We start from the raw sequence: 18,794 nt of genomic DNA, 5'->3' as shown, positions 1-18,794 counted from the left end.
AGTAACATGGAGTACCATCACATCCTCACACACAGTTACACAGGCTCTGACCTTACTCAGGAATTACTAACCTCATCACACGCAGTGACTACACAAGACTGAGATACCATCAGTAACATGGAGTACCATCACATCCTCACACACACTTACACAGGCTCTGACCTTATTCAGGAATTACTAACCTCATCACACGCTATGAGTCCTCAGGCTGCGTAGGGCATCGCAGTGTTTAATTTATGCACACCCCTGCTACGGCATTCAAACGCACTGCCACGCCTGCGTTTTTCCGACCACCCCGTCACCTCCCACAAACAGTATTTCGCGTCACTCACTCTGCGAGGGGTCTCTGTAGTCACTGTGATCGCAGTGGCCGGTTTGCGCACAAGCACTGCGAAGCACACGCAGAACGCAACAATTGCCCGATTGCGTGCGTAATCACAGTTGCGTTGGATAATGAATCAGGTCCTCTCTGATGTCTTACAGGTGATCAGTGGATTTCTCTTACCTCCAAGCAGTTTATCCACAAGCAACACGGCCGACACCATCGTCCTCCTGCAGATGTACGGGGCTCCGGCGGACGAGTGCAGTAAGCAAACCCATGTCAGGAAAAATAACGGTGAGAACGATTTATTTCTATCCTATTAAAGTGCAGTAATATTAGCTGCCGCTACAGACACAGCTGACGAGCTACAGTGTAATCAAGTGGGGCTTATTTACCAACACTGGCGCAGCGCGTAGGTCTATTTTCTACTTCAGGGTCCATAGGGTTCCACAGGATACCTTGGGGTATAGGTGTGACGTCAGTCATCGGGCACCATAGAGTTAAGCTTTCAGCCTCCCAGGATGCACTAGGGTCCCCCTCCTATACCCCGCCCCCGAGCCAAGGCACCTCAGTTTAGTTTGGTGCCCGGCCGGAGTCGGGTGCACCTGTTGGAGTGGGGGCTAAGAAGAGCCGATGAAGCTTTTCTGCATGCAGCTGTGGCTGCACATCTGGAAGTACAGCATGGACAGTCAGTCCTGACGTCCATGCTGTCTTCCCTACACCCCCGCCGGTATCATAACGCCGGTACTGATCCGGGGATGCTGGTAAGCATCTGGGGTCACAGCTAGCGGTGACCCCAGATGTTCCGGACCATGGCCGGAATCAAGGGGGACAGCAAGGTAAGCAGTGGGGTCCCACGGTGGGTCCCCGCTGTTACATGGTCCAGAGTCCCCAAGCAGGGGGCTCCCTGGGGACTGGCTGCAGCGTGGAGCCAGGTATATAACCTGCGCTTCCACTACCCCCCTGGGACAGCGGACCGCAGCAGAGCGGTAGCGCTTCGGCGTCCCGGGGGTTAAATGCATGCCAGGGGAGCGCGCCTTCCCTGTCTCACAGCCGGCGCCTCCCCCGCTGCACACAGCCCTCTCTGCAACACGCCAACTGGCCCTGTGGCAGCGCTCCTCCCCCAGGCCAGCCTCCTCTCTGCTCCTCGGCGCCCATCTTCAAGAACGCATGGTGAACGCTGCTGGAAGTCTGGACGGAGGCATCGTGGTCTGGGTCCCCCCGCATACCTCTCCTCCGCTGTGGTCAGGTCTGTGTATGCAGCGCTGTGTCCTACCAGACTCTGTGTCTGTGTAGTTGATTTATCAGCGCTGGTTAGTGCAGGAATTGAGTTTCTTTGCATTGTATGTGACTGTGCTAGCGCTGCTGCCTGTACTTTTCTTTTCTGACTGTCAGCCTTATTACTGTACCTGTTCTTTCTGCTAAAGCCCTTGCGGTGCGGTGCTGCAGGGTGGTCTCTCGCCTTTTTAAAACAATTGGTGAGAGGGGTCACATACTTTCTACCATCATGTCTGAAAGTGACTTTCCTCTCCGGCTACAGTGTACTACGTGTAAAGTACCTTTAGCGGAGGGGGAGGGTAGCGCGGAGGGCCTCTGCTGGCAGTGTTTGTCAATGGCGCGGCCTATTACGGTTACAGAATCGGTACAGGAGCCGCCCTGGGCTTGTTTCGCTCAGGCGCTTACAACCTTAGTGGGCCAGTTAGCTCCGCAGCCCGCGTTTACGCAGATGGGTTTGTCCCAGCAATCAGTGGTGTCGTCACCCATGCAGGGTTTCCCAAGACAATTGGTGGTACCCCGCAATCTCCCTATTTCCCCTCTCCCAGTTTCTCAGGAGCCGGCGTGGGTTAACTCCCTGACGAGTTCTGTACAGCACTTGTCGGATGTGTTGCAGGGGGAGGCTGTGATGCGGCCACATAAACGGCTGGTGGCATCTCTGTCGGCTCCTTATGAGGATGACGAAGGGACGTCTGATGATGGGGAGATTCTGGATCCTTACGATCAGGAACCTCTCCATACTAAGGACGCAGACGCTAGGTCCAAGGTGTATATTCCTGGACTTATTCGGGCAGTCCGCACAGCCTTGGTGATTGAGGACGAAGTTCCCCCAGCGGCTAAATCTAAGTATGCCTTTTTTAAGGATGTGAAGGGCGATGCCACAGTCTTTCCTCTTTCGGGTCAGTTGGTGGACCATTTAGAGGAGGCGTGGAAACAGCCTGGCAAGCGATACCAGCCGCAGAGGCGCCTGGCGGTGGCTTATCCGTTCGCGGGTAATTATTTTGCTAAGTGGGAATCCCCTCCACAGGTGGATTCTCATGTGACACGTCTTGTCCGTAGTGCCACATTACCAATGCCATCCATGTCCTCCCTTAAGGATGCTACGGACCGCAAGGTGGAGATCTGCCTGAAGTCCGCTTATTCCCTTGCGGGGGGGGGGCAACGCGGCCGGCTATGGCCATTTGCTGGGTCGCCAGAACTATGGAGCGCTGGGCGGATTCATTGGAGGCGTCCTTCGATTCCGGCTGAACAGGCGGAGTTGATTGGTAATCTCCGTGATTCGGCCACTTATATCAACGAGGCGGCCTTAGACATTAGTACCCTGGTGTGTCGAATTTCTTCAGCAGCGGTGGCTGCTCGTCGCTCCTTGTGGTTGCGATCCTGGAAGGCGGACACTGATTCCAAAAAGGGTTTGGAGGCGTTGCCCTTTAACGGAGAAGTTCTCTTCGGTCCAGATCTGGACAAGATTGTGGCCACGCTGGCGGCAGCCAAATCGGCATGTCTCCCGTCGGCCGCTGTTCCTTCTGGTTCAGGACCATCGTCCTTTCGGTCTTATAGGGCCCAGGGCAGGCCCAAACCACAGTCTTTTCCCCGACAGGCTGGCCCCAAGAAATCGTCCAAGCCCCGGAAGCAGGCTTGGAGTACCAGACGTCCGGCCCCTAAGCCAGATGACAAGCCTGCGGCCTGACGGTCCGGGCCTCCCTTTGGGGGATCCCAAAGAGGGAGGCCGCCTGCTGCAGTTCGCCCAGTGTTGGTTGGTCACCACGACAGACACTTGGGTTCCCGAGGTGGTCTCCCACGGGTACGCCCTCTCTTTCCGGCACAGACCCCCGGCTCGATTTTTCACCACGGGTCTACCATCAGACCGGAACAAGATCACGGAGCTGCGGAAGGTCTTGCACACTATGCTCCAGGCTGGAGTTATAGTGCCTGTTCCATTCTCCCAGAGGGGCCAGGGTTTCTATTCCAATCTCTTTTTGGTGCAGAAACCCAATGGGTCGTATCGTCCGATTCTCAACCTCAAAGCTCTCAACAAGTCTTTGTGGGTGCCGAAGTTTTGGATGGAGACCCTACGGTCCATCATTCTGGCGCTGGAACCTGGGGACTACATGGTGTCATTGGACATACAGGACGCTTACCTGCATGTCCCTATTCTTTTGCGCCATCAACAGTTCCTCAGGTTTGCAATCCGCAGCGACCACTTTCAGTTTCGGGCGTTGCCTTTTGGCCTGGCGACAGCACCGCGTGTGTTCACCAAGGTGATGGCGGTTATGGCGGCTTCTCTGCGGCTGCAAGGAGTCCGCATGTTGCCGTACTTGGACGACCTTTTATTAGTGGCAGGATCTCCGGAGCTCCTTCTGGCCACTTGGACCTGACCATTGCGCTACTGCAACGGCACGGCTGGTTAATAAACCGGCAGAAGTCCACTCTAATCCCGTCTCGGTGGATTCTGCACCTCGGAGCCTTATTGGACTCAGGACAGCAAAGAATCTTTGTGACGGGGGAAAAGATCTCTGCTTTACAGTCGAGGGTGCGCAGTTGTCTGCACAGCCGCCGGGTGTCTCTACACTCTGCGATGAGGTTACTGGGCTCCATGGTGTCGGTATTCGACATGGTGGAATATGCCGGGTTTCACTCCAGACCTCTGCAACACCTGATCCTGTCCAAGTGGAATGGACTGCCTCAGTCTCTAAAATCCCAGACGATAGTGCTCAACCCGGAGGTTCGCCTGTCCCTTGCCTGGTGGTTGCAGACGACCCATCTCAACAAGGGACGTCCGTTCTGGGTACCAAATTGGGTCCTGTTGACAACGGACGCCAGTCTTCGGGGCTGGGGAGCAGTTTCGGGTCCACACTTGTTCCAGGGCAGGTGGACTCCGACAGAAGCGGAGCTTCCAATAAATATCTTGGAACTCCGTGCGGTCTTCAATGCCCTCCAGCAGGCACATCGGGTTCTCCAGGGTCGCCCAGTGCAGGTCCAGTCGGACAACGCTACCACCGTGGCTTACATAAACAGGCAAGGAGGAACCCGAAGTCGGGCGGCTCTCGTAGAGGTGTCTCGGATCCTGGTATGGGCGGAGCGCTATCTTCCGGCCATATCAGCTGTCTTCATCCCGGGAGTGCTAAATTGGGAGGCGGACTTTCTCAGTCGCCAGGACATTCATCCGGGGGAATGATCCCTGCACCCGGACGTTTTTCAACTGCTGGTGGACAAGTGGGGTCTTCCAGAGATCGACCTCATGGCCTCCCGGCACAACAACAAGTTGCCGGTGTACGGGTCTTGCACAAGAGACGAAAAGGCGTCTCTGGTGGATGCTCTGTCCGTCCGGTTAACGTTCCGGTTCGCTTACCTGTTTCCTCCGGTTTCCCTTCTTCCACGGGTAATCCGGAAATTCAAAAAGGAAGGAGGGACGCTCCTGTTGATAGCTCCCGCGTGGCCCAGACGGCACTGGTTCTCAGACCTTCAGGGTCTGTCCGTGGACAGTCCTCTGCGGTTGCTGCTACGACCGGACCTTCTGTCTCCATCCTTCTGTCCTTGTCTTCACCCGGACCTGACTCGGCTGTCTTTGACGGCGTGGCTGTTGAGACAGCCATGTTGAGGTCCAGGGGGTTTTCCAGCTCTGTAGTGCGTACCATGTTACGAGCTCGGAAACCGTCTTCCGCGAGGATATACCATCGCGTGTGGCATACGTTCTTCCAGTGGTGGCGACCGAGAGGTTATGCACCGCGGGAGTTTCGTCTGTCTCGGATACTTGCCTTCCTACAAGTGGGACTAGATCATGGTCTTCGCCTTGCTTCTTTGAAGGTACAGGTTTCGGTCCTGTCTGTCTGGTTTCACCGTAGGATTGCTACAATCCCGGATGTGCGCACCTTTATGCAAGGTGTTCTCCGCATTCAGCCACCCTTTGTTCCACCTGTGGCGCCTTGGGATTTGGCTGTGGTCCTGAGGGCCCTCCAGGGACCACCGTTTGAACCACTGGGCTCAGTGGATATTAAATGGCTAACAGCTAAGACTGTTTTCCTTCTGGCCATTGCTTCGGCCAGACGTGTTTCTGAGTTAGGGGCTCTTTCTTGTAGACCCCCTTTCTTGGTTTTTCATGGGAACAGGGCAGTGCTCCGCACTCGGCCCGAGTTTCTTCCCAAAGTTGTTTCCCAGTTTCATGTTAACGAGGAAATAGTTGTTCCGGCCTTTAACTCACCTGGCCTTTCAGTGAGTGAGGCCACTTTGGATGTTGTGCAGGCGTTAAGGACTTATGTTGACCGCACTTCTTCGTTTAGGAAGTCGGACGCCTTGTTTGTCCTTTATGGCTTCCGTAAAAAGGGTTGGCCTGCTTCAAAGCAAACTTTGGCAGCCTGGATCCGTATGGCTATCTCTGAAGCTTATCTTCATGAAGGTCTGCCGGTTCCTCCTTCTTTGAAGGCTCGTTCCACTAGGTCTGTGGGTCCTTCGTGGGCAGCTCGACGTGGTGCCTCTGCAGTCCAGATCTGCAAGGCTGCTACGTGGTCCTCTGTCCATACCTTCGTGAGGTATTACAGGTTTGACACCTTTGCCTCTCAGGATGCTTCCTTCGGGCGGCGGATTCTCCTTTCAGCACAGGAGCGTCCCCACCCTTAAAGGATACTGCTTTGGGACATCCCCAAGGTATCCTGTGGATACCCTATGGACCCTGAAGTAGAAAATATGAGATATGGTAAGAACTCACCCTTGTTATCTCTATTTCTACGAAGTCCATAGGGTTCCACAGGACTCCCGCCCTGTCGCACCTGTGCTGCAGATGGGCTTTGCTCTGGTCACCGGTTTTTCCGTCTCCCTCTGGTGAGAATGTGATTCTTGTGTGTATCCAGATCTTCTTTCTCTCTCTTCCTTCTCCTCCTCCGGCCTATGGCTTGGTAACTAACTGAGGTGCCTTGGCTCGGGGGCGGGGTATAGGAGGGGGACCCTAGTGCATCCTGGGAGGCTGAAAGCTTAACTCTATGGTGCCCGATGACTGACGTCACACCTATACCCCAAGGGATCCTGTGGAACCCTATGGACTTCGTAGAAATAGAGATAACAAGGGTAAGTTCTTACCATATCTCATATTATCGGGTTTTGGCAGCTGCCATTCCAACAGACAGGATGTTTGTCCAGACTGTAAGGCAGGTGTGGCCATTATCCATTGATGGTTTGCTACTGATGGTGGATGCTTTTCCCATCGATGGTGGTTTCACACTACTGGAGTCCAACCAAGTGGCCACAACCCTTACCCACTGTGCCATGTCCTTACCCGTATACCCCACAAATCAGCATCTATGGTAACAGAATGCCATTATTGCCCCTTGTACACTGCTCCCTAATGTCTGTGATGATCTGCAGAAGATAATGGACCTCATTCAGACCCGCTCGCAAGCGGGTCGATGGTTGGCTGTGCGCACGCACAGTGGCCGCACTGTGCATGCGCAAGCCCCGGAGCGAGAGAAATTCTCTCGCTCCGTGGCTTACTACAAAAGGGGTGGCTGTCGCTGTTGATCGACAGCTCGACCCGTTTTGTAGGCGTGGCGGGGTGGCTTCACAAACGGAGGTGTTCCCAAGCGAACGCCTGCCGTTTGTGGGCGGCCCAAATGACATCACCAGTGATGTCAGAGCCGGAAGCTCTCTCACTATTAGAGCCGAAAGCTCTGGGTCTTGCGGCAGACAAGACCCTACCACAAGGGTCTCGTCGCAAGCCCCAATGGTCACGATGGTGTTGACCATTGCGACCATCATCCTGGTCGCTCGTTAAAGCTGGGGGTGGTAACCCACAGCCTAGCGAGCGGCCAGGAGGCCGGCTCAGAAAATGGAAGCGGTCGCCCTCATTCAGAGCGAGCGCTCACATTTTTCAAGCGCCTCTGAATGAGGTCCAATGTCTGTATCTTAATAATCATATAAGTGCTAACGACGACTTGCACTTACTGTACTTAGCCTAATGCTGCCGGCGATGGGCAGATGACCAATGCGCCCGGGTGATGGCTGCCTGCGCCCGGGTGATGGCTCTGCGCATTGTGCCTCAGTACGGCGGGGACTTGGCAAAGCCTGGATGACTTTACTGACCCTGGAACGGCTTTGCTGGCTTTCTCTTGCCAGTAATGGGGGCCCTAGTGCTTACGCCATCTATAGTGTGAGAGGTACAGCTGTAAGTATACGCTGCTTGATAAATGCTGATTGGATGTCATAACCCCTTCCAGTGTCAAAAACAAGTGCTAATGGGGGTATAATTCCACCTAAGGGGTAACTAATTGCTGCGAGAATTTGGCCTCTAGATTTAAGGTTGCAATAATTTAAAACAAGAGATATGGTAAGAACTTACCTTTGTTATCTCTGTTTCTACGAAGTCCATAGGGTCCACAGGGTTGACCTTGGGGTATAGCTGGATCTGGATCCACGGGCACCATGCAGTTAAAGCTTTGCTGCTCCCAGGATGCACTTGGGTCCGTCCTCCTCTATACCCCGCCCCCTTGAGAGGCGAAGGTGTCAAACGCATAAAACCTCAAAAACGTCTGAATTGAAGACCAAGTAGCCGCCTTACACAGCTTAACAGCGGAGGCGCCACGTCTAGCAGCCCAAGAGGGACCCACAGAACGAGTGGAATGAGCCTTAACAGAGGCTGGCACAGGTAAACCCTCCTGTGCATAAGCCTCACAAATAACTGAACGAAGCCAACGGGCTAACATTTGCTTGTTGGCAGGCCAACCCCTCTTGTGAAAACCGAAGAGAACAAACAAAGAATCCGACTTCCTAACCGAAGCAGTCCGGTCCACGTAGATTCTAAGTGCCCGGACCACATCTAAGGAAGCCTCACCAGCGGAAAGATCAGGTGACTGAAAAGCTGGCACAACAAGTTCCTGATTAATGTGGAACTTTGAGACCACTTTGGGCAAAAACTCAGGACGAGTGCGGAGCACCGCCCTGTCCTGGTGAAAAATCAGAAAAGGGGAGCGACAGGAAAGCACCCCCAATTCTGAAACCCTCCTGGCAGAAGCAATTGCCAGGAGAAAAATGGTCTTAAACGTCAGCCACTTGAGCTCCACCGACTCAAGTGGCTCAAAAGGAGGACCCTGCAAGACCCGCAGCACCACCGCCAAGTCCCACGGAGCCACCGGAGGCACGAAGGGAGGCTGGATCCTGAGAACACCTTGGAAAAAGGTGTGAACGTCTGGCAGTGTAGCAATCCGTCGCTGAACCACACGGACAAAGCAGACACATGAACCTTCAGAGAGGCCAGGCGTAAGCCGAGGTCCAAACCCGATTGAAGAAATTCCAAGATTCTGGAAACCCGAAACACCTGCGGATCATAGTTTCTGGATTCACACCACTGAAAATAAGTGCGCCACACCCTGTGGTAAATCCGCGCGGAAGCAGGCTTGCGTGCCCTAAGCATGGTACCAATCACCGAACTGGAGAAACCCCTAGACCTCAAGACGGCTGTCTCAAGAGCCACGCCGTCAAAGACAGCCGACCCAGATCTGGGTAAAGGTAGGGCCCTTGAGACAACAGGTCCCGACGCTGAGGAAGAAGGTACGGAGCGTCGATGGAGAGGCACCTCAGATCGGAGTACCAAGGACGTCTGGGCCACGCCGGAGCCACCAGCACGAGCGTGCCGCCGTCCTGCTTGAATTTCCGCAGAACCCGAGGAAGTGAGGAAACAGATACGCCAGGTGAAACGTCCGTTTCACTGACAGAGCGTCTACCAGACAGGCGCCTGCGTCTCTTGTCCTTGACCCGTAAACGGGCAACTTGTGATTGTGACGGGAGGCCATCAAGTCCAGCTCCGGCAGCCCCCACCTGTCCACGAGTAGCTGAAACACCTCTGGGTGAAGCGACCATTCTCCGGGATGCACGTCGTGACGGCTGAGGAAGTCCGCCTCCCAATTGAGGACTCCGGGAATGAATACTGCCGAGATCGCTGGAACGTGACACTCCGCCCAAGCAAGAATGCGAGACACCTCCGACATTGCTGCCCGACTGCGAGTTCCCCCTTGGTGGTTGATGTACGCCACCGTGGTGGTGTTGTCGGACTGCACCTGAACCACCCTTCCGTGAAGAGCGGGGCCGGACGACTGCAGGGCCCTGTACACAGCCCGCAGTTCCAGGATGTTGATGGGGAGAAGTGCTTCTTCCGCGGACCAACGACCCTGAAGCGATAATGAGCCGGTCACTGCCCCCCAACCCCGAAGACTGGCATCCGTCGTGAGCAGGACCCAGTCCGGGATCCAAAAGGGGTGCCCCTCGACCAGATGCACCGTCTGAAGCCACCAAGCCAAAGACTGCCGAACCTCCGCGGACAACACCAGCATCTGAGAGCGGATCCGGTGAGGTAACCCGTTCCATTCCGATAGAATCAGCCCCTGCAGGGGCCGGGAATGGAACTGGGCAAATTCCACCATGTCGAATGTCGACACCATGGACCCCAGAACTCTCATAGCTGAATGGACCGACAGGCGGCAACTGCTCAGGCTGTGTATCCGCAGCTGCAGGGAGGAGACCTTCTCTGGAGTCAGGAAAATCCGTTGCTGACGAGAATCCAGCAGGACTCCCAAATGAACCATCTGCTGTGATGGAATCAGGGAGGACTTCTTCCAGTTTATCAACCACCCGTGTGCTTGAAGACAAGCAATGGTCAGGTGGAGATGTCGAAGAAGCACCTCCGGGGAGCTCGCCAGCAGCAGAAGATCGTCCAGGTACGGCAACAGACGTAGACCCTGACCCCGAAGGTGGGCAGCCATAACCGCCATCACCTTGGTGAACACCCTCTGAGCCGTGGAAAGGCCAAAAGGCAACGCTCGAAATTGGTAGTGATGGTTCAGGATAGCAAACCTCAGATACCGCTGATGTGCCGGTGCTATGGGCACATGGAGATAGGCGTCCTGGATATCGAGGGAGACCATATAATCCCCGGGTTCCATCGCCAGAATGATGGAACGTAACGTTTCCATCCTGAACCTGGGAACTCTGAGGTATCTGTTCAGAGACTTCAAATTCAGGATAGGGCGATGAGAACCATTGGGTTTCTGTACCAGAAACAGAGTAGAATAGTACCCCGTCCCGCGCTGAGACTGCGGAACGGGAACAATGACCCCTGCTTGTAGCAAGGATTCTATAGCTACCTGAATCTGACCAGCCTTGGTCTTGTCCAGAGAAGGACTCGTACAGAAAAACTGGTGGGGCGGCCTGAACCGAAAAGACAGGGCGTACCCCTGAGAGACTACTTCTCGAACCCAGGCATCCGTGGTGGTATTGTGCCAACACTGGGCGAATTGGAGAAGTCGGCCTCCCACTCTGGGGTCCCCCAGAGAGAGGCCCGTCCCATCAGGCAGCAGGCTTATCCTCCTGCTTGGAAGAAGGGCGCCGAGCACTCCATGCCTGCTTCTTGGGCTTGGGTGCGGCCTTGGTCGCCGAATGTCTCGGGAAGGACTGGCCCTTGGCCTTACCCTGAACCCGAAAGGACCGAAAGGCAGAGCTCCTCACTTTAGCCGGCGCAGAGGCCGAAGGGAGAAAAGCCGACTTGGACTTAGCCAAAGTATCCACTATTTTGTCCAAATCCGGACCAAATAGTAAATCACCATTAAAAGGCAAGGCCTCCAGACCCTTTTTTGAATCTGCATCAGCCCTCCAGGACCTCAGCCACAGGGAGCGCCGAGCAGACACCGCTGCAGCAGACTGGCATCCAAAGACGCTTCCCCAATATAGGAAGCTGCATCCCGCATCTGTCCCACTAACGCTCTCTGGATATCCAGAGCCTCATCAGGAAAGGTATCCTCCAAGGCATTGGCCCATGCCTCAATGGCTTTAGCCACCCAGGAGATAGCCATGGACGGGCGAGCCACCGCCCCGGAAAGAGAATAAATGGACTTTAAACAAGTCTCCACCTTCCTGTCCGTGGGATCCTTCAAAGAGGAGATAGACGGCAATGGCAGCGTCGTGCTTTTGATCAAGCGGGTAACGTGGGAATCCACCGCCGGCGGAGTTTCCCATTTCCTGCAATGAGCTTCAGGAAAAGGATAGTTCGCCGCCAACCTCTTCTGTGGATGGAACCTCTTACTAGGTAATTGCCAGGCCGCCGCCATATGATCCAATAATTGATCAGACAGGGGGAACACAGTTGAAGTCACCTTGGCCTTTTTAAAATTAGGAAACTTCGACCTAGGAGCCGGCGCATCATCCTCAACATGTAGGATAGCCCGCACCGCCCTAACTAAGGCTGGAACATTAATGGAGGACTTAGCTTCCACCTCCTGCCCCATGACATCAGAGTCCTCATGGATTTCTCCATCATCTGAGGACACTTCCGAGTCCGACAACTGCGCAGCTAGTGAACTCACAACCGGACGTTTAGACACCCTTGGTGGCACATCACCTTGCAACATAGACTGAAACGCCGAGGATGAAGCCGCCAGACTCTGTACGGAGCTGGATAGAACATCCACCCAAGGCGGAGGAGCCGTCGGAGCAAAACTCTGCAAAGGCACTACAGACTGACGCGTCCCTGGGGAAGACCGCACATACACAGGCAGTCCCGAGTAAGGACCCACAGTCTGGGCCCCGGGGGGAGACCGCAACATTTGTGGAACCCCCGGGGAATGGGGGATGGTGGGCTGCGGCAACGCCCTAGAAGGGACCTCTGATGGGACCGATAACCGGTCCGCAATAGACGCCAGCACCTGTGAAAACATCGCCCAAGGAGGGTCCTGTGATACAGGGGGGTTGGAGGGGCCCGGTACCAGCTGGCACCGCCCGCACAGACCATCCTGAGATAAGTCCTCCCCATCAACTCCAGCAGCACAGCGTCTGCAGGAAAATAACACAGGAGCCACAGAGCGCTCAGTCTCCTCATCAGACATGAAACCGTAAATCACAAGAAATAGGTATCACCAGAGGAATTACGGTTTTAACACCCGCGCACTCACCAGTATGCGACACAACAGCCCAGATATGGTACTGTGTAGCACACAACAGTATGTGACTGACCCCACAAATACGTAATTTATATAAGTGAGGGTATCAGAAAAACGCCCTTCCCCCACACACCTGCGGGCCGTAGGAGAAGGAAAGGGATAGTTATAAGCTGACAGTAAAGGAGAATAAGTCACAGACAGGCAGCATTAGCAATAGTCACATACAATGCAGAAAAGTTATACTCACGGCACCTTCCGCTACAATCAACCGCCCAGATTCAGTGTCTGGGAGGGCTATAGCGCTGTGTACACTGTCCTTTAGCAGGGGAGAGGTACACAGGGGGACCGGTCCACTTGATACCGCCTGGGAGTCTGCGATGTGCCAGTAAAGATGGCCGCCGGAGACCTCAGAGGAGGAGTGGCCGAGAGATAAGAGCAGCTCAGCGACGCCAGACTCCTAGTTGAAAGGCGCGCTGAGCTGAGGGGAGGAGCCGCTAGACAGGGAAGGCTGCCTCCCCTGGCTAGCAATTAACCCCTGGGTTGCCAGTCTCGCTACCAGCCTGATACCCTGGTGGTCTAGCGGACACGCGGGGTATTCCTCAATTGAGGGGGAGCCCGCCGCCGCTGCTAGCGCCTCCGGTCTGTCCCCAGAGACCGGAGGCTCCTGACTGCATTGAAGTATCCGCGGTCCGCCGCACGCGGCGACCCGCGGCTTACCTGATCCCCGTCGCGTCCGGCAGCAGTCAAGGGAGTCCCCAGAGCCCGGCTAGTACAGGCTCTGGGGTCCCGCCGCGATCCCCAGAGCTGTACTGGCGTCGCGGCGCCAGCGGGGAGAAAGAGCGGCAGCGTGGACGTCCTAAAGGACAGTCTGATGCTGCCGCTCTAAAAGTGTAAAAAAAGTAGAAAAAAATAAAAAAATTCTCTTTTAAAATAAAGCTTAGGGGCTGCTCCTGCAGCCCCACTGCGACAGGGTGACCCGACTCCGGCCGGGCACCAACTAAAACTGAGGTGCCTGTGGCCGGGGCGGGGTATAGAGGAGGACGGACCAAGTGCATCCTGGGAGCAGCAAAGCTTTAACTGCGTGGTGCCCGTGGATCCAGATCCAGCTATACCCCAAGGTCAACCCTGTGGACCCCCTATGGACCCTGAAGTAGAAAAGGCAAATATCACCTGGCTCACAGGGTATTTAAGATTTTAAATTGACTGTGGTACTATTTAAGTCGCCTGTGCTCAAGGATGGATATTCTTAAAACGTGTATTGTAATATTTGGGAACCTCTGCCCTAAAAGAGCAGATTCAAGTAACCGCAAAGGTTCCGTCCAATCCAGGAACCGCGCAATATATACAGTGTTATTTAGAACTACTGTAGCTGGGATACCCGGCGTTGTCTGGGTCGAAGACTGGACCCTGAAGTACACCTGCAGCCTCCTTTATTTGTTACATTGTCCTCGCCTATAACCCCATTCTATTCATCCTGAAAAGGACCCCACCGTGTGCTAACATGCATGCAAACAGATGCGCAACTACCGTGCGTGCAGGCGGTGCGGCTATTATGGTGCCCGAGCTGCCTCTGTGGCTCTCCGCTCCCCCTGCACCCAGTCACACACACAAAGTGGGCCAGTCCAGTCAGGGCCATCGAGGGGAGCCTGGGTGTCAGCGATATTGATTTGGTGCCAGCCCGCCAGCTGATTACAGCTGGCGCACTGGCAGGCAGTCATGGGGAGACAGCGCCGCCGATTTCGAAGCAATCAGAGCTCGCAAACCAGCAGCCAATCAGCAGTGGCGGCTCCTGATTGTCTGCCGGTCCACAAGCTCCTATTAGCTTGTGGACGGCGCCAGATTCAAATTTCACCGGTGTGGTCTGTCGGTAAGCCAGCTGGCCCCAAATCCACACCTGATGGCACACAGGGGGAGCCGAGAGACTGCTGGAGAGACACGGGGAGGTGAGTTGCTGCGGGGTGCATACTGTGTAAGAAGGCATTACTATTGTGTGGAATATTGTGTTATATGGGGCACTACAACTATGTGGCATAATCTGTAAAGGGCATTACTGTTTGGTATAATGTGTATGGGGCATTACTGCGTAGCATAATTCATAAGGGGCACTACCAGTGGTGTAACTAGGATATTTGGAGCCCAGGGCAAATTGAAAACTGGTGCCCCCCCCCTCCTCTGTGCATGCCCCGTAAAATGGGTGTGGTCACTGGAAAATGGGGCGTGTCAACATGACACAACCCTTTCTCGGCACTCTGGGGCACTGCATAGGGGAGACTGGAAAGGAAAGTTCCACCAGTAGTGGTCCCCCTTATGCAGGCCCCCAGTAGTGATCCCCCCTATGCAGTGCCCCTTATACAGTGCCCTCTGTAGTGGTCCTCCCTATTCAGTTCCCCCAGTAGAGGCCCCCCCTGTGCAGTGCCGCTTTTTCCCCCAGTAGTAAGCCCCTTATATAGTGCCCCCAGTAGTAGTCCCCCCAATGCAGTGCCCCCCGTAGCAGTCCCCCCCAATAGTGCCTCCAGTAGTGATCCCCCCAAATGCAGTGACCCCAGTAGTGCCCCTAGTTGTAGTCCCCCCTATGCAGTGCCCCCAGTAGTAGTCCCCCCCCTATGCAGTGCCTCCAGCAATAGTCCCCCCATGCAGTGCCCCCAGTAGTAGTCCCCCCCATGCAGTGCCTCCAGTAATAGTCCCCCCCCCCCCCCCCACATATGCAGTGCCCCTTGTAGTGCAATCAAAGACACACACGTATAAAAATAAAAAACACTTTCCTGAAATCCGGCTCCTGTTCCCGCTGCTGTTCACTCCTCCGTTCTCCCAGGCCGGCCCATTCTGCATTATGGGAGCGACATCATGCTCCCAAAGTTCTAGTTACACCTTTGCATGCAAGCACAGAGGCTCTGGATTTATATGAACTTGCATGAGTCATCAAGTTTGCCAAAAATATGTGAGAAAGCTACAAAAGTATAATTTTACCTTCAGTCTGAGCAGACTGTCCATTTCCACTGGAGCCAGCCCTGGAACCTGTGTAATTTAAGTGTCCCTAGTTTTAGGGATTGTGTGACAGTGTGTGGCCCTGACGAAGTTCAAATCTAGGCAAAAACCGAATCCTGGTCAAACTACACGACCATGATAAATTTGGTGGAGCTAGGTCCAAAACTGGGGCTCTGCATAAAGGACAAACAGGCGGACAGACAGACAGACACGCTTTCTCGCTTACTATATACATTGCTGCAATATTTTCTCGTTTGGGGCTGTAAGTACAAATATAATACAATGAATAAAATAAAGTTGCCGCAGCTTAGTGCGGGTGTAGGCACCGTATGTACATACTAATGCCATGTGTGTCTCTCTCCAGCTTTTAACCCTCAGTGGAACCAGTCATTCACATTCTCAGTCCAGGTTCCGGAGCTGGCGCTGCTGCGGTTCTGCGTTCAGCACCAACTAACTCTTCTTTCAAACGAATTCCTGGGACAATACACCCTCCCGTTAGGCAGCATTCATAGAGGTAAGAATTGTATCATTAGCTTTTATTTATGGGGCACCTCAAGGTGTCCAAAGCGCCGTGCAATGTTACCCTAATAGCCACACAGATAGCGCACGCATTACACCGTCCGCATCGCGCAGCTCTTACCTAGACGCTCAGCATTACAGCTAATTACGCTATATAGGAGTGTAGTGATGGGACGCAGCGACCACGTAGCCCACCCTGATGTACATAGTCTGGGACAGAAATCCACAGATCTGATCTCAGCGGGAACCAATGGTCTACACAGCAGTGATTACTCCCAGCTGCTGAGAGTCTCTCTCTTCTCACATTTCATAGGAGATTCCTCATTGTTGCTGTTACTAAGCGTTGCTAACTTTATTGCAGGATATCGTCACGTCCCCTTGCTGAATAAGCACGGTCAGAGCATCCTTCCAGCCTCTCTGTTTGTGCACATCTGGTACCAGTAATCTTCACTACGCCACCCTAACCTGTCCCCCAGCTTAAATAAACCAGCAGCAACCTGATTGGTCTGTAGCATGGAATGGGTTAATTGAATCAACTGTACAAGAACAGAATATCGGGGGCTCTGACACCAGCCAGACTCGCCCCCGGCACTCACATACTGTCTGGTTATAAAAAGATCTTTTCAGCGGTAGGGGGCTTTCCCCAGATAAGACTTTCTGTAATTAGCAGTTGTACAGGTATGTTTATTACATTTTATTTTCCAGTACACCATAGGCTGGGACAGAGGAGGCGTCTCCTTCACTCTCAGGACACATGTAATACAGACAGTCCCGGTGTGTCCACTCACTCTCAGGACACATGTAATACAGACAGTCCCGGTGTCCACTCACTCTCAGGACACATGTAATACAGACAGTCCCGGTGTCCCCTCACCCTCAGGACACATGTAATACAGACAGTCCCGGTGTCCCCTCACCCTCAGGACACATGTAATACAGACAGTCCCGGTGTGTCCACTCACTCTCAGGACACATGTAATACAGACAGTCCCGGTGTGTCCACTCACTCTCAGGACACATGTAATACAGACAGTCCCCTCACTCTCAGGACACATGTAATACAGACAGTCCCCTCACTCTCAGGACACATGTAATACAGACAGTCCCGGTGTGTCCACTCACTCTCAGGACACATGTAATACAGACAGTCCCGGTGTCCTCCCACTCTCAGGACACATGTAATACAGACAGTCCACTCACTCTCAGGACACATGTAATACAGACAGTCCCGGTGTCCACTCACTCTCAGGACACATGTAATACAGACAGTCACCGGTGTCCTCCCACTCTCAGGACACATGTAATACAGACAGTCCCGGTGTCCACTCACTCTCAGGACACATGTAATACAGACAGTCCCGGTGTCCACTCACTCTCAGGACACATGTAATACAGACAGTCCCCGGTGTCCCCTCACTCTCAGGACACATGTAATACAGACAGTCCCGGTGTCCACTCACTCTCAGGACACATGTAATACAGACAGTCCCCTCACTCTCAGGACACATGTAATACAGACAGTCCCGGTGTCCCCTCACTCTCAGGACACATGTAATACAGACAGTCCCCGGTGTCCCCTCACTCTCAGGACACATGTAATACAGACAGTCCCGCTGTGTCCACTCACTCTCAGGACACATGTAATACAGACAGTCCCGGTGTCCACTCACTCTCAGGACACATGTAATACAGAAAGTCCCGGTGTCCTCCCACTCTCAGGACACATGTAATACAGACAGTCCCCTCACTCTCAGGACACATGTAATACAGACAGTCGCGGTGTCCACTCACTCTCAGGACACATGTAATACAGACAGTCCCCGGTGTCCTCCCACTCTCAGGACACATGTAATACAGACAGTCCCGGTGTCCTCCCACTCTCAGGACACATGTAATACAGACAGTCCTCTCACTCTCAGGACACATGTAATACAGACAGTCCCGGTGTGTCCACTCACTCTCAGGACACATGTAATACATACAGTCCCGGTGTCCTCCCACTCTCAGGACACATGTAATACAGACAGTCCACTCACTCTCAGGACACATGTAATACAGACAGTCCCGGTGTCCACTCACTCTCAGGACACATGTAATACAGACAGTCCCCGGTGTCCCCTCACTCTCAGGACACATGTAATACAGACAGTCCCGGTGTCCACTCACTCTCAGGACACATGTAATACAGACAGTCCCCTCACTCTCAGGACACATGTAATACAGACAGTCCCGGTGTCCACTCACTCTCAGGACACATGTAATACAGACAGTCCCCGGTGTCCTCCCACTCTCAGGACACATGTAATACAGACAGTCCCGGTGTCCTCCCACTCTCAGGACACATGTAATACAGACAGTCCTCTCACTCTCAGGACACATGTAATACAGACAGTCCCGGTGTCCACTCACTCTCAGGACACATGTAATACAGACAGTCCCGGTGTCCTCCCACTCTCAGGACACATGTAATACAGACAGTCCCGGTGTCCATTCACTCTCAGGACACATGTAATACAGACAGTCCCGGTGTCCCCTCACTCTCAGGACACATGTAATACAGACAGTCCCGGTGTCCACTCACTCTCAGGACACATGTAATACAGACAGTCCCGGTGTCTCCTTACTCTCAGGACACATGTAATACAGAAAGTCCCGGTGTCCTCCCACTCTCAGGACACATGTAATACAGACAGTCCCGGTGTCTCCTTACTCTCAGCACACATGTTATACAGACAGTCCCGGTGTCCTCCCACTCTCAGGACACATGTAATACAGACAGTCCC

At 53.9% G+C, this 18,794-nt stretch overlaps 1 protein-coding gene across 1 annotated transcript in view; it reads left to right on the top strand.

Annotated features, from left to right (window-relative positions):
* Positions 1-16,455, top strand: part of PLCZ1 (phospholipase C zeta 1) — a 253,049-nt gene extending 236,594 nt beyond the window's left edge. The window contains exons 8-10 of the mRNA XM_088457285.1: positions 484-616; positions 15,857-16,006; positions 16,373-16,455. Of these exons, the coding sequence (XP_088313411.1) occupies positions 484-616; positions 15,857-16,006; positions 16,373-16,455 (366 nt within the window). The remainder of the gene's footprint in view (positions 1-483; positions 617-15,856; positions 16,007-16,372) is intronic.
* The last annotated feature ends 2,339 nt before the right edge of the window (positions 16,456-18,794 follow it).

Source organism: Taudactylus pleione, unplaced genomic scaffold, assembly GCF_031769625.1.
Source record: "Taudactylus pleione unplaced genomic scaffold, aTauple2 ptg000751l, whole genome shotgun sequence".
In the NCBI taxonomy this organism is placed as follows: Eukaryota; Metazoa; Chordata; class Amphibia; order Anura; family Myobatrachidae; genus Taudactylus; species Taudactylus pleione.
Note: the sequence above shows the minus strand (reverse complement) of the source record. Positions and strands in the feature narration are given on the sequence as shown.